This window comes from Protopterus annectens, chromosome 1.part0 (genome assembly GCF_019279795.1).
Source record: "Protopterus annectens isolate FY-2018-M chromosome 1.part0, PAN1.0, whole genome shotgun sequence".
In the NCBI taxonomy this organism is placed as follows: domain Eukaryota; kingdom Metazoa; phylum Chordata; order Ceratodontiformes; family Protopteridae; genus Protopterus; species Protopterus annectens.
Genome location: NC_056725.1, coordinates 653,111,781 through 653,125,879, shown reverse-complemented (window position 1 = coordinate 653,125,879; position 14,099 = coordinate 653,111,781). Strand labels below are relative to the sequence as shown.

The window sequence follows — 14,099 nt, the reverse complement described above, 5'->3', positions numbered from 1 at the left end:
TTTTAATACTACCCTTTCAAAGCATGTATTCATTATAGAAAAGGTCAAACTAATATTGGGAGAAAAGCCACATTAGAAATACAGATGAAAACAGCATGAGTCAGGCAAAAAGAAATATTATACCATGACCCCCCCCAAAACGTGCATGCTGATTGGCCAGCGTGCACATTGTAAATCGATTTATACTAAGGGAAAAAGGTCCGGTCGCCCGGACTTTTTTCCATTAGTATAACTCTACTTTTAAAACACTGTCTCGCTATGTTAAATGGGTTTAACATAGCGAGACAGCTTTAAAATAAGCAACAGAGATCTCCGTTGCTTATTTTAAAGCTGTCTTGCTATGCTAAACCCATTTAACATAGCGAGACAGGTTTTTAAAAAAAAGCAACTGAGAAAGCAAGATCTCCGTTGCTTTTTTTACTGTTTCGCTATGTTAAATGGGTTTAACATAGCGAGACAGTTTTAAAATAAGCAACAGACATCTCCGTTGCTTATTTTAAAACTGTCTCGCTATGTTAAACCCATTTAACACAGCGAAAGCAGTAACAGAAAAGCAATGGCGATCTTGCTTTCTCCGTTGCTTTTTCCCACAGCTCTGATGTACTGCACAGGCGCGCAGTACATCAGAACTGCCACGGATGCCAGACATCTGCGGAAGGGCAGTAAACAGGCATTATACTATGCCATTATTTAAGAAAAGTAATAGTTTCTTTTCTTAAATAATGTCATGGTATAATAGCAATAACCCACTTCTGGGTGTGGGTAATGCTGTATTTACCCACGGTTGGCTTTGTTTGGTCCTGAGGGCTTCGCCCTCGGGACCAAACCACGCCAACCATGGGTAAATCCAGCATTACCCACACCTGCAAGTTATTGCTATTATACCATGACCCCCCCAAAATGTGCACGCTGATTGGCCAGCGTGCACATTGTAAATCGAGTTATACTAATGGAAAAAGGTCCGGTCGCCTGGACTTTTTTCCATTAGTATAAGTCTACTTTTAAAACACTGTCTCGCTATGTTAAATGGGTTTAACATAGCGAGACAGCTTTAAAATAAGCAACGGAGATGTGTAGACAGATCGATCAGGACCTATATTCTTACTTTTTAGTGGAACAACCTAGAATTCCCTATATAAAGGGTTTGCCCAAGGTGCATAAAAATACATTACCACCCCCTTTACATCCCATAGTTGTTGGTAATGGGTGGATTACAGAAACTATGTCAGTCTATATTGAAAGGAAATTAAGACCTATAGTTAACAATATTCCTTCAATATTAAGGGACACCTATCAGCTTCTGGATGCTCTAGAAGCTTTTGATCGAGGCCTTCCTAGTGATTGCCTCTTAGTAACTATGGACATGAAAAATCTCTTTACATCCATACCAAACAGCCATGGTAGTGAAGCTATTACAAGCCTTGTTAAAGATAGTAACATGTTTGATAGTAATGAGCAGATTCTACTTAATGCACTGTTAGATCGAGTATTAAATAATAATGTCTTTATGTACAACAATGAACTTTTTCTGCAACAGTGGGGAGTAGCCATGGGCACTCCCTGCGCGAACACCTATGCAAACTTGGTTGTTCACTATTGGGAACATATGCATTTATTCAACAACGCAGGTTTTCAGAAGATGTTATTATACAAGCGTTTTGTAGATGATGTCCTCATATTTTGGAAGGGCGCTACAGATGAATTTAGAGCCCTAGTAGAATATCTAGAATCAACTACTTCATTTTTTAGATTCACTGTTGAATATTCATATACCAAGATAGACTTTTTGGATATTACCATCAAAAAGGATGAACGTGGTCTCTCATACCTCCATATACAGGAAGTCTTGTTGGAAAAATACTTTACTAGAATACAATAGTATGCATCCTAGGCATGTGTTTCAGAACATCATAAAAAGTCAGTTTATTAGGATCAACAAACTATGTAGGGATGCTGAAGACCTGTCTACACAAATTCTTACACTAGAGAGGATGTTCATAGAGAAGGGCTATGACCCAAATTTGATACATTCAGTAAAGCAATCTCTCCAGTCATCTGAAGGATCTCACAAGATTAGAGACAGACCAAAAGTTATACAGGGTAATTATGTACCAAGGAAACAAATGATAAAATTTCAAACTGGATATACTAGTGATAACAAATGTATAACAAGAATTATCAATAAGAACTGGCACATACTTCTAACAGACACAGAGATTAAGAAGTTAGTGGGAGTGAGACCAGCTTTTATATATACCAACAGCAAAAATCTTAAGAGATTATTATGCATAGAAAAAACTAATGACGACAAGAAAGGGGCTATTATGAGGGTATCATCCAACAAACGAGGGACATATCCATGCAAAGCTTGCAATATGTGTTCTTATATTACAACTGAACAAGTTTTTACACATCCGTCAATGAACGTTGTATTTAATCCCTGTTTTACAGCTAGTTGTGTTAGTTCGAACCTAATATATTTAGCAGATTGCTTGGATTGTGAGGCGTTTTATATAGGTATGACAACAAGGTCTTTGAAAGAAAGAATCTATAATCACCTATATGATATAAAGAAAAACGACCTTAAGAATGCTTTGTTTAAACATGTCAACAGTAATCCTGGACATACATTTAGATTTAGAATATTACAACTTGTCAAGCCCAACAAAAGGAAAGGTGATACTTTTAATGAATTAGAAAATATTGAACTAGGTTGGATATTACGTTTAAAAGCACACTATCCACCTGGATTAAATCAATATATTAGTGTTAGATCATCATTGAAAGGGCGGAGCTTGAAATAACAATTTTGCTTCGTTTTACCTTATATTTGAAAATATATATTTTAGGATTATTCATAAAATCTATATATATGTTTAGTTATCAATATTACCTTTATAAAATATTTTATTTTTACATATATTTTTTATACATATATATTTATTTATAATGAATACATTTGTCCTAGTATTTTAGACTATCAGATTATTTATTACATACATATATACATTATATCACATATATTTAATTTATTTTATTGTGTTCTTCAGGAACCTAAGAAGTATGCCCTTCTCTTTATTGTTTTTGATATATACATATATATATATATATATATATATATAGTCTTTAGTTTTTTATATATGGAAACATATCCTTAGTTTTTTAATTGTTATACCAAATATATTTATAAATTTGATCTATATCTATTTGATCTATACAGGCTAGCTCTATAAAACATCAATAATTAATATATGAGTACGTCAAATAAGTTTTTGGGCATAACAAACACGCAAATATAAAACAGTATAGGTATATATATATATATATATATATATATATATATATATATATATATATATATATATATATATTACACATGTGTTTCACATATATACATATGTTTTATATACATGAGTTCTTCAGAATTAACCAATGCATATACATATACATTATATGTATTACATTGCTCACGTGCATATACATATCTATATATAAAAAATCTTTTATGCACTTTGTAACTATATGAGGAAATGTCGACATTTATATGGTTTTAAAAAATTCTTATATAATGTTTTTATACATATATGTTTTGCTTTATGATAAATATCTCATTTTATTATTTATTATTTTTTGTTTTTATTATTTGTTTTTACAAGCGTTGTTATAAGCGTTTTATATATGCTTACATTTGATCTTATCATCTTATTATGTGTCTTCTAAAGCAATAGCAACATTTGTATCATTTTTATTAGCAAGGACAATATATTTATTTATCTGACTCTTTGTAGTTAGATATTTGTAACAGCATTCTGCTTGCTGAATGTTAATGAGTTCTTGTATCATTAATTGAATCAGTACTGCTATATTACTGCTATATTACATAATTGCTTTATTAGATTAAGTATACTAGATGTATATAAGAGTGATGATTTCATCTAATTAATAGATCTAAAGAAGTGTACAGTCCGTACGCGAAAGCGCTCATCCCTGTTTGTTTGTTCGAATAAAGAAGTTTTCATTATAGCATCGTGGTGGTCGTCTCTCTGATGTTTATACAGCATTATTTAAGAAAAGTAATAGTTTCTTTTCTTTAAATAATGTCATGGTATAATAGCAATAACCCACTTCTGGGTGTGGGTAATGCTGTATTTACCCACGGTTGGCTTTGTTTGGTCCCTGGGGCTTCGCCCTCGGGACCAAACCACGCCAACCGTGGGTAAATCCAGCATTACCCACACCCAGGCGTGGGTTATTGCTATATTATACCATGACCCCCCCCAAAACGTGCATGCTGATTGACCAGCGTGCACATTGTAAATCGAGTTATACTAATGGAAAAAGGTCCGGTCTCCCAGACTTTTCTCCATTAGTATAACTCTACTTTTAAAACACTGTCTCGCTATGTTAAATGGGTTTAACATAGCGAGACAGCTTTAAAATAAGCAACGGAGATCTCCGTTGCTTATTTTAAAGCTGTCTCGCTATGCTAAACCCATTTAACATAGCGAGACAGGTTTTAAAAAAAAAAGCAATGGAGAAAGCAAGATCTCTGTTGCTTTTTTTACTGTTTCACTATGTTAAATGGGTTTAACATAGCGAGACAGTTTTAAAATAAGCAACAGACATCTCCGTTGCTTATTTTAAAGCTGTCTCGCTATGTTAAACCCATTTAACATAGCAAAACAGTAAAAAAAAAGAAGCAACGGAGATCTTGCTATCTCCATTGCTTTTGCCCACAGCTCTGATGTACTGTGCAGGCGCGCAGTACATCAGAACTGCCGCGGATGCCAGACATCTGCGGAAGGGCAGTAAACAGGCATTATACTATGCCATTATTTAAGAAAAGTAATAGTTTCTTTTCTTAAATAATGTCATATAATAGCAATAACCACTTCTGGGTGTGGGTAATGCTGAATTTACCCACGGTTGGCTTTGTTTGGTCCTCGGGCCGCCTCGGGACCAAACCACGCCAACCGTGGGTAAATCCAGCATTACCCACACCCAGGCGTGGGTTATTGCTATATTAATTTAGTAAAGATAAAAAATAATTTAAGCCATCCGGTTATGCAGATGAATGCTTATAGATTTTGCTCAATGATTCATTTATTCATTCTTCTGTAATTAATGGACATCCTACATCCCTATTATAACATTCAAAAACTGAATTTTCACCAACAGCTACCTGCCCAGAGAGAAAGCTCTCAGACAACTCCACTATTTCAGTTAGATCAGTAATAGCAGGGGAATTCAAATTGTTATACTGCTTGAGTAATTTGTAGCAAGTTTGATTTTTTTTTTTTTTTTTTGCCACAATAGTGACAGGGAAAATTTTGTTGGGGCTAGGCTTGTAAAGGCTCCGGGGCCATTAGCCTAGTACATACCTATGAACCTATGAACAGCTATGCTTAGCCAAACATAACTCATAGCTTCGTAGCCCTCTGAACTTCTATTCTAAATATCTTGTATGTTTCACTGAACTTTCTTGCATTACTGCTGTTTGGAAATTTGTTATCAATTAAACAGAGTTGTTTTTCCTCATAGAAAGGCATGTTAATTTGTTACTCTACCAATGTGTACACTTCTGCACACTTATAGAAAGATTTCTGTTTAATGGAACATACTGCCTGATGGTTTTATTAAGGGTGCTATAACAGGTCTTACAGTGGTTTATATCCTTATTCAGCATGTCATTCTGCCAATCCTGGTTTAGCAACTAAATTATAACAAAAAAAAAATCTCTTAGGAAGCTAAAAATTCATAAGTTTTCAGGTAAAAGCTTTTTAGTGGATGCTAAAACCATATAACAAGAACACAAAAGTTTAAATGATAATAATATGACACATTCATCCAATGAAACCACAATAAAATATGACATCATAGGCTTATTGGCTAAAACAAAAAACAAACTATATGAAAGAGCAAAAAAATGATCAATGTTTGTTAAATGTTGCATTTCTTCCTTGATACAAGCTTAATACTGGCAAAAGAGCTTAATCCAATGCAATTTCTGTTTTCAGTAGAAAATGTTCAGCTTAATACTCAGTTTTTGGATTTGTCTAAAATTAAACTCATGTTTAATATTCATTTCAATAACATGTTTTGTCATTGCTTTGGTCTATACCCTTCTCCTAATATTTAAGTCATGCTAAGATAGCCTATCTTTAAAATGCCTATCAGTTTTCCCAGATAAAAACCTGAGCATTGTTTGGAATTATCTATATAAGCATATTTATTGTATTACATGTAAGAAAAATTAAAAAGAATAGACCTTTCCCAGTATGTGGATGTGCAACATTTTCGATTATATTAATATAGTTACGAAAAAGATAATTGTGACAAGGATGAGTATCCTTTAGATAAGGATCCACAATTTTCTTAACATTAAAATCTTTGTAGCATAACAATTATGATCTGTTTTATCTATAAACTATTTCAACTATGAGTAAGAAAATGTTAAAAACACAACTCAGCTTTAAATATATATATATATATATATATATATATATATATATATATATATATATATATAAACATAGGACAAAACATGTTTTATATATATATATATATATATATATATTTCTTGATTGTCTCTGTAATAGTTTCAAAATGTTTTGTTTGTTTTACAAATAATTCATACTAGTTAATATTGAAAGTTTGATAAGTGACTTTCTGCAGTGTAGTTAATCAACGACCATGGATTTTGTCATGTATCAGTCTGTCTCTTAACTTACTACAAACTTTAGTTTGCCTTATTAACTGTTGACAAAACTATATGAATTTAGGGTTACCACCTGTCCCACTTTGCGAGGAACAGTCCCTCTTTGGGCAGTTGTGTCCTGACAAAAAATATTAAAAATGGCAACTGTCCTGAGATTGTAGGACATAATTATGTCCTATATTTTATGTAATAGTTGCATAAAACAGTTATTCTGTATCTAAAATACCTAAATGTTATAAAAAACAGAATAAGCAACTAAAATGCTACAAGAATAAGCTTTTATTTAGGCAAAAAAGTTAAGTTCTCTCCTTTGTACTGACCATGGGTAGGTGTTGGCCTGTAAAATCTGATGTTTGTCTCAAAATTGTCCCACTTTGGCCATTTGAAAAGGTGGCAACCCTGTATGAACTATAAATATCGCAGCACCAAATTCTAAGTACAATTTAATAAATATCACGTTACACCTATATTGTAAAGAATTTCAGAATTATATACAGTCTGTAATTCATATACTTAGTTCTGAACACCAGTAACAATGCACATACCTTTCCAACTTCTATGTCTCTTGCATTCCGCAGCCGGAGAACTTTCTGGAAACCCAAACTCACCAAGGCTCCTCTAAGTCTTGTTCCTGTCCTAATATTTAAAACCCAGGACAGTACAAGAGTCCAAGAATGACATACTTCAAGCAGAAAAATGCCCAGGACTAAGAAAAGGCCATCATAAAGGTTATTGTTAGCATTCTTGCTATACTCCAGGAGTCTCCTAATCAGAAATGCCTAAATAGAAAAGAGATGAGGTATGATTATGACTCACTCCTTACAAATGAACTGCTCCTTATTTGTTGTTTCATACCATAGTAAATACTAAAACATGCAAGTAATAAAGCTCTGATTCTGAAATAAAGCTCTCCTCATTGTAGTTCAGATAAGAGTGAGGGACAATAGAGGCAGAAGATCCTATCTTCACATTGTACTTCAAATTACTTCAACTTTATTCAAAAGAAAAAACACAGATACTTTGAAAGCATATAGAGAAATATAGAGAAAAAGAATAAGTTAAGAGAAAAAATACTTGTAGATGTAGAATGAGGTGCACATAAACACTGAGGGCAAAGTAGTGTGCTATTCCAAAATGAAACTACTTGGGAGTAATGGGTTGCCCTGGTTCAGTTTTGAGGTCACTCACTGAACACTTACCTTTCGCACTCACCAATGTCAATAACTGTCATGAATAAGGCAACAGATTTACCTGAATGGCCAACCACCCATGTAACCTTAAAATGGTACGAAGAGTTGGAAGAAGCTAGAGTTTCTTCTCTAATTTGTTGCCATAGGTGAAATGCTGATTCTGTTGAATGTTTGGCTGTATTATTTAAAACATTTAAAACAAGTTCAAACATTCAAAGTTTTAAATTACATTTGTAACATCAGGCTAACTCCACAGAACTGCGCTTGAGAGTTAGGTCAGATGTTTTCTTCCAGTGTCACTGACATTTTCTGTGACGAGAATGCCATATAAATATCACAATACTAGATAACATCTGATATATTTACACTATCACTGCAAAGCATCTTAACTTATGTCATTTCTTCTTTCTCTAATAAAAATACAATGAGAAAAGGATTAAACTGCTAAATTTATGCGAACAGGTCTTATCTGTTCTTACCCGACTATGTTGCTTACAAGTACATTCCTTCACCCCTGTGGCCAGGCTCCACCAGATTTGAAGCAGAGGTGTCGAAATGCAAACCCTGCTCATCCTGGGTCCTTCTGACCTGCTAAGCCATGGGGAGACCTAGAGATCAAACGTGCTACAATCTGAGCTATAGTCAGATGACACTACAGACCTCTCCCTGAGATCAGGCAAGCCATGAACTCATTCATGTTGATCAACCAAAAATGGGTGGTAGTTATACCCTGGAAACACTGCCAATGTGACTAAAAGGGTATGCACCTTCGGCAGTCTCTTGTTGTTTGCCAAATCAAATGATATGTATAAATTCAATCCCTGTGCAGTTCAGGATAAGACTGTGAAAATGGAAGGGGAGTGGGGTTCAGGGTCATATCAGTGATGGACTTACCACCTACATAGTGCAAATGTTGTCTGCTAGGCATTTCCTGAGCCTTCTGCCAATATTCTGGCAAAACCAGGAAGCAGTTCATGAGACTCTTTCAACTATCACCTGGAACATTGAAGGTTCAGGAGCTACCTCTTACATATACAGGAGGCAAAGGTGAACTGCTGGCACTTATGAAAGGTGCTTCTTGTTGTGCTCACTATCCAGGCAATAGAAATATGGATGCAGATCTAGATTCACTGTCTGATATTATCATCAAAGCTTTGAAGACTTCATTTCTTCAGGTATCACATGTGAAAAACCTTCCTTGATCTAACTCTGGATCAAAATTTGAACTGTACTGCAACAAAGAATGTTGATTATTTGTGTTTCTAAAGCATGATTGCTCTATTCATTGTCAGTGCATCTGTTTTTGGTTTCTACACTTAGTAGTAATGTATGTAAGACTAAATGTACTGCAGTTTGCACAATCTCAGCATAGGTTATCAGTAATCACTTAAGCAGGTATTCACTTAGACAAGATTCCTTTAGATAAATATTCTGAATATTAAAACAGTAAGAAAAGAATATGGCAACCATTTGCAAACAGTATTAATGAATTTTTAAAGTTATCACAAACTTACAGGACTGCAGAAGTTTGCAATCATTGCAATGACAAGGAATGCCAGAGCTATCAGACATCGTGTTCGAAAGAAACGCCAGACTACTCTAAGCAAGGAAGCTTTCCTTTGTCCTTTTTTACAGAGTTCTTCTTGCCAAAGTTTCCACAATCTGTAGATATACAATACAATGTTAGAAACAGCATCAAAGATGAAGAAATGTTATATTCAGATAGATTTTTACATTATAAAAAGAGTTAATGCATCAATATATATATATATATATATATCAAAGAAAATTAAATGTTTCCCTCTTTAATGATTACTATATTTCTTCAAATTTTACTATATTTCAACAAAATTATTATGAGGAAAAATGATCAGAGGATAGTAGCATAAACCAAAAAAGTTAATTATTGAAAGCAACTTTCCTGAATAAACTTTTCTACACCATCATTTATCCATATCTGCAAGTATCATAATCTAGATACAACTGCTAAAATTCCTAGACATCAGCTGAGTTGGAGTAGCTAATGAGACCTGGCAACTATAGGGAAAGTATACAAGGACCTAGTTAGCCCTCCCCAGCTACAGATTCTTACTTTGTATAAAGTGCAGGGGTTCTGGTGGCTACAGCCTCCGATCCACGATCCGTATAGGAAAATTGAGGGAGGCTTTAACCTTGGGGTGTTGTGCTGACACATTTTTGGTGAATGAAGATGACCTACAAATGCAGGGACATGGCACCAGTCTGCACCACCAAAGACTTGAATTCTGCTAGTGGTCTAGGCTCTGGAGTGCTTTTTGTGTAGAAAGTAACAAGGCTTTTGTCTGCTCACCTTTCCCAAGGGAGAGGGAAGGGCCACGTCTCAGAAATGCATACCACCAATGACTCTGTCTTAAAGAATAAGGATGTGATTGAAGGCATCTGACTGCACTGGGGCAAGGTTTTCAAACGGGATGTGCCACTTTGGGTGAATGAGTGAGCGAACATGTGAGTGAGTGTGTGTATGTGTGTGCGTGTGTTTGGGGGTGCATGTATGTGTGTGTGTGTGTGTGTGTGTGTGTGTGTGTGTGTGTGTGTGTGTGTGTGTGTGTGTGTGCGTGTGTGTATGTGAGCATGTGAGCTAGAGTCAGTGAGTGAATCTCCTTCAGTGTACTCACTTCACTTTAAGTGAACACCTTAAGTGCTTGCAAGTGCAGGCAAGCAGAGAAATACAGGACTAACATTTAAAAAAAAATGTATTTTTGCTGAATAAAAGTACAACTTATATTGAATGACATCACTTCATCCTCTGTATCACATGTAGCTGTGTGGTGTGTAAGCAGAATTGTTTTTGACTCAGTCAAGATTGGTGACTCTCATTTAACAGAGTTTCGGTTTCTTTTTCTTACTGCAGTTTTACATAAAGCATACAAAACAGTATGATATTTTGTATACTGTTTTTTACTTTTAAAAGAGAAGATTTTTGAAACAAAAGATACATTTTGTTTTATTGTCACTGGCCAGTGGCAGAGGGAAACAGTTAACTTTAAGGGCAATCATTAGTGCTTCATGTTAACAAAAATAGTTGGAAAATAATGTTTCAAATGCAGAGTTATAATGATTTTTCAGTACAAGATTTTACAGTGTCGTAAGAAGACACCTTCAAACAGTTCTAAGAGTTCAATAATGAAAATTCTGGGTCTTGCTCTTCATCTAGAGTCACTGATCCTTCATTATGCACTCCATTTCTATAACTTTCTTTTCATTTCTTATCATCAAGTAGCTTTAGAATGCATTTGCTGCATTTGTCTGATTACAGAAAAAAACAAATAATTCAATCACGCACTTCATCTTTTAAATGCATTTAAGATTTTACAGCCTCCAAACCAGCCTCAACTTTTTTTACCTGACTAATGCCCTCTTGAACTCCTCTGTGGATTCCGTCTGTTCTACCCATAGCAGTGTTCTACTCCATGGGTCTATACCACTGTCTATGAAGAACTATGTTCACAGATCTGGGGAGTAATAGCAGGGGTGTACAGTCTGCTGCTTGTGCCCTTTCCCTATCTTTCACTCCTTCACAGCCCCTCAACATGATTCTGTACCTCTGCACCATGCCCTCTGCCTTTTATAGCCCTAGTGAGAAGAGGCCTGAATCACATTGTCTCTAGTGATATCCTTCCCCTCCATCCTAAATACACTTTTGGGGCTTTTTTTTGGAATTCTTTCACCAGCTTGGAGAGCCTGTCCTTATATGTCCACTGGAGTTTCACACAAAGTGTGCCCCCCCCTCCCCGAAGTCAGGTAGAATGGGAACATTATTTCTGTGCTCCCTTACTAAGAAGGTAGCCATGTAGTCTGTTTGCTAATGCCACTGCACTTTTACTCTGCTCCCACTGATCCAATCCACATGTGGTAAACATCACCAAATCTTTCCATCACTATCATTTCCACTCCCCACATTATACTTTGCACCAGGTTTGTTGTGGTCCCAGAGAAGAACTTTGCATTTGTCTGCCTTGAGCCTCACATGCCACACTATGTCTTCACTTGGAGAGTCTTTCCAAGATCTTCCCTAGACCTTTGTAGTGGGGTAAGCCATCCCTGTTCCCTCCACACCTCCTACATATCTAAATATTTGAACTCTGGGAATACACAATACTAGGGAAAAGGACTACACAACACTAGGAAAAAGGACCACCAAGGACCAACAAGTGTCCACAGTGGTATGGAAAAGTTATGTTGTGTACCTCATAAAGTCAGGCCATCATATCCAGATCTGATGATGATATAGCAGTACTGTGCTCAAACCCTATCAGAACACCTACAGAGTATAATGCTCACTTTTGCATGTACCTCACCAGCCACCCGCAGCAGCTGGAAAGACCACAGGGGGTTCTTACCAAGAAAATAAAGAGCCTACAAACCATGCCATGATGTCTGTGGGCAGACTGAAAGCCCTGTCACTGTAATCTGTATCAGATAGCGCCAGCCCTACAGGAAGTAATTAACCTATTAAGGAAGTAATTAACAAGAACTGGCATAGGTTTGCTTGTTTTTCTGAGCTTGACAATCTGTTCAGGGGCATCCTAAAATTTGTGTTTGGAAAAGGGCGGAACATTAAGAAACTTTTAGAATGCAATAAGAATTTCAATAAGAAAAATAAAGGAATGTTGAAAGTTGGGACATACAAATGTAGGGCCTGTGCACAATGTCCATATATCTCCAGTAGGGATTCTGTATTCATTGTTGGTAGGGACAAAAAAATACAAGCAAATAGTTGCTACAACTGCAATAGTGAAGAGGTGATTTATCTTGCCCTTTGTAAATGGCGCACAGCAACAGTTATCCCACTCCACAAAGGGGGAGCCACCACAGACGTCGGGAACTACCGCACCATTAGTCTGATGAGCCTGGTCTGCAAGGCTATGGAGCGTATCATCATGGAACTTTTAAACAATGACATTGGTAATCTCCAAACTCTGGACCCTACCCAGTTCAGGTTTGTAAAAGGCAGATCATGTCTCCTAAACCTGATAGACTTCTTTGAAGCGGTCACCAAAGCCGTAGATGAGGGTAAGGTGATTCACACAGCCTATCTAGATCTCGCCAAGGCTTTTGACACCATCCCCCACTCTGGAATTATAGACAAACTCATTAAACTGGGTATAAATCCCTATGTTACAAGATGGGTTGCCAACTGGCCTACTGACATAGCCCACACTGTGAAAGTAGCAGACTCTAAATCCAACTTCAGACCAGTGACAAGTGGAGTACCACAGGGTTCAGTCCTAGGTCCTCTCCTGTTTGGTATCTACTTCTCTGAAGTACAGGCTAACATAGAAGGTCTTTGGCTAACAAAGTTCGCAGATGACTGCAAATTAGGAGCCATAATCAAAACTCCTAACGATGTGGACAGCCTACAAAAGGGCCTCACTGAGACAGATACCTGGTATCAAAGCCATGGCCTCAAGCTCAATGCCAAAAAGTGCATTGTCATCCCTTTTGGTAAAAACTCTGTACCCATGAACTATCGCATAGGTGGTTGTCTACTTAACACCGAAAGTGTGATAAGAGACCTTGGGACACAGGTGGACAGTAGTCTCTCCTTTGATAATCACATCACCACAGTAGTTAGGAAATCCTTCTACGTGGCACACCTCATCACAAAAGGTTTCTCATCCAGGAAAAAAAGAGGTCATTGTTCCCCTCTACTCATCACTCATTAGATCCATTATAGAGTACAATGCCCCTTTCGGTATGTACCTCACAAGACATCTACAACAACTGGAAAGGCCACAGAAATACCTCACAAAGAGGATTACTGGCCTCAAACAGATGCCCTACGCAGACCGTCTCAAAAAACTCCAGCTTTACTCTGTCGCATATCGCCTACTCAGAGGCGATCTCTGCCTAACATACAAAGCTAAGTCAAACCCAGAGCTGTTGGACATGCTCCACATAAAGAAATCCCAATCCCTCCAAGCTACACGCTATAGGGACCAAAACCTTGTCACCGCAATAAACAGAACATGCTGGAGGGATAGATTCCTGTCCCAGAGACTTCCCATACTCTGGAACAAACTACCTATGTATATCAAACCTAGCTCCTCATTAGCACTCTTCAAGAAAAATCTTGATGATTGGATAGGAGATAGGAAATTCACCCCTGGGATTACTTCTGTGGCTGTGCTTGACAGGGGCACAGGAAAATA

At 36.5% G+C, this 14,099-nt stretch overlaps 1 protein-coding gene across 1 annotated transcript in view; it reads right to left on the bottom strand.

Annotated features, from left to right (window-relative positions):
- The window catches only part of ABCC5 (ATP binding cassette subfamily C member 5), a 608,550-nt gene that overhangs the window by 388,591 nt on the left and 205,860 nt on the right, over positions 1-14,099 (bottom strand). The window contains exons 4-5 of the mRNA XM_044061975.1: positions 9,423-9,570; positions 7,264-7,497 (exon numbers count right to left, since the gene is read on the bottom strand). Of these exons, the coding sequence (XP_043917910.1) occupies positions 7,264-7,497; positions 9,423-9,570 (382 nt within the window). The remainder of the gene's footprint in view (positions 1-7,263; positions 7,498-9,422; positions 9,571-14,099) is intronic.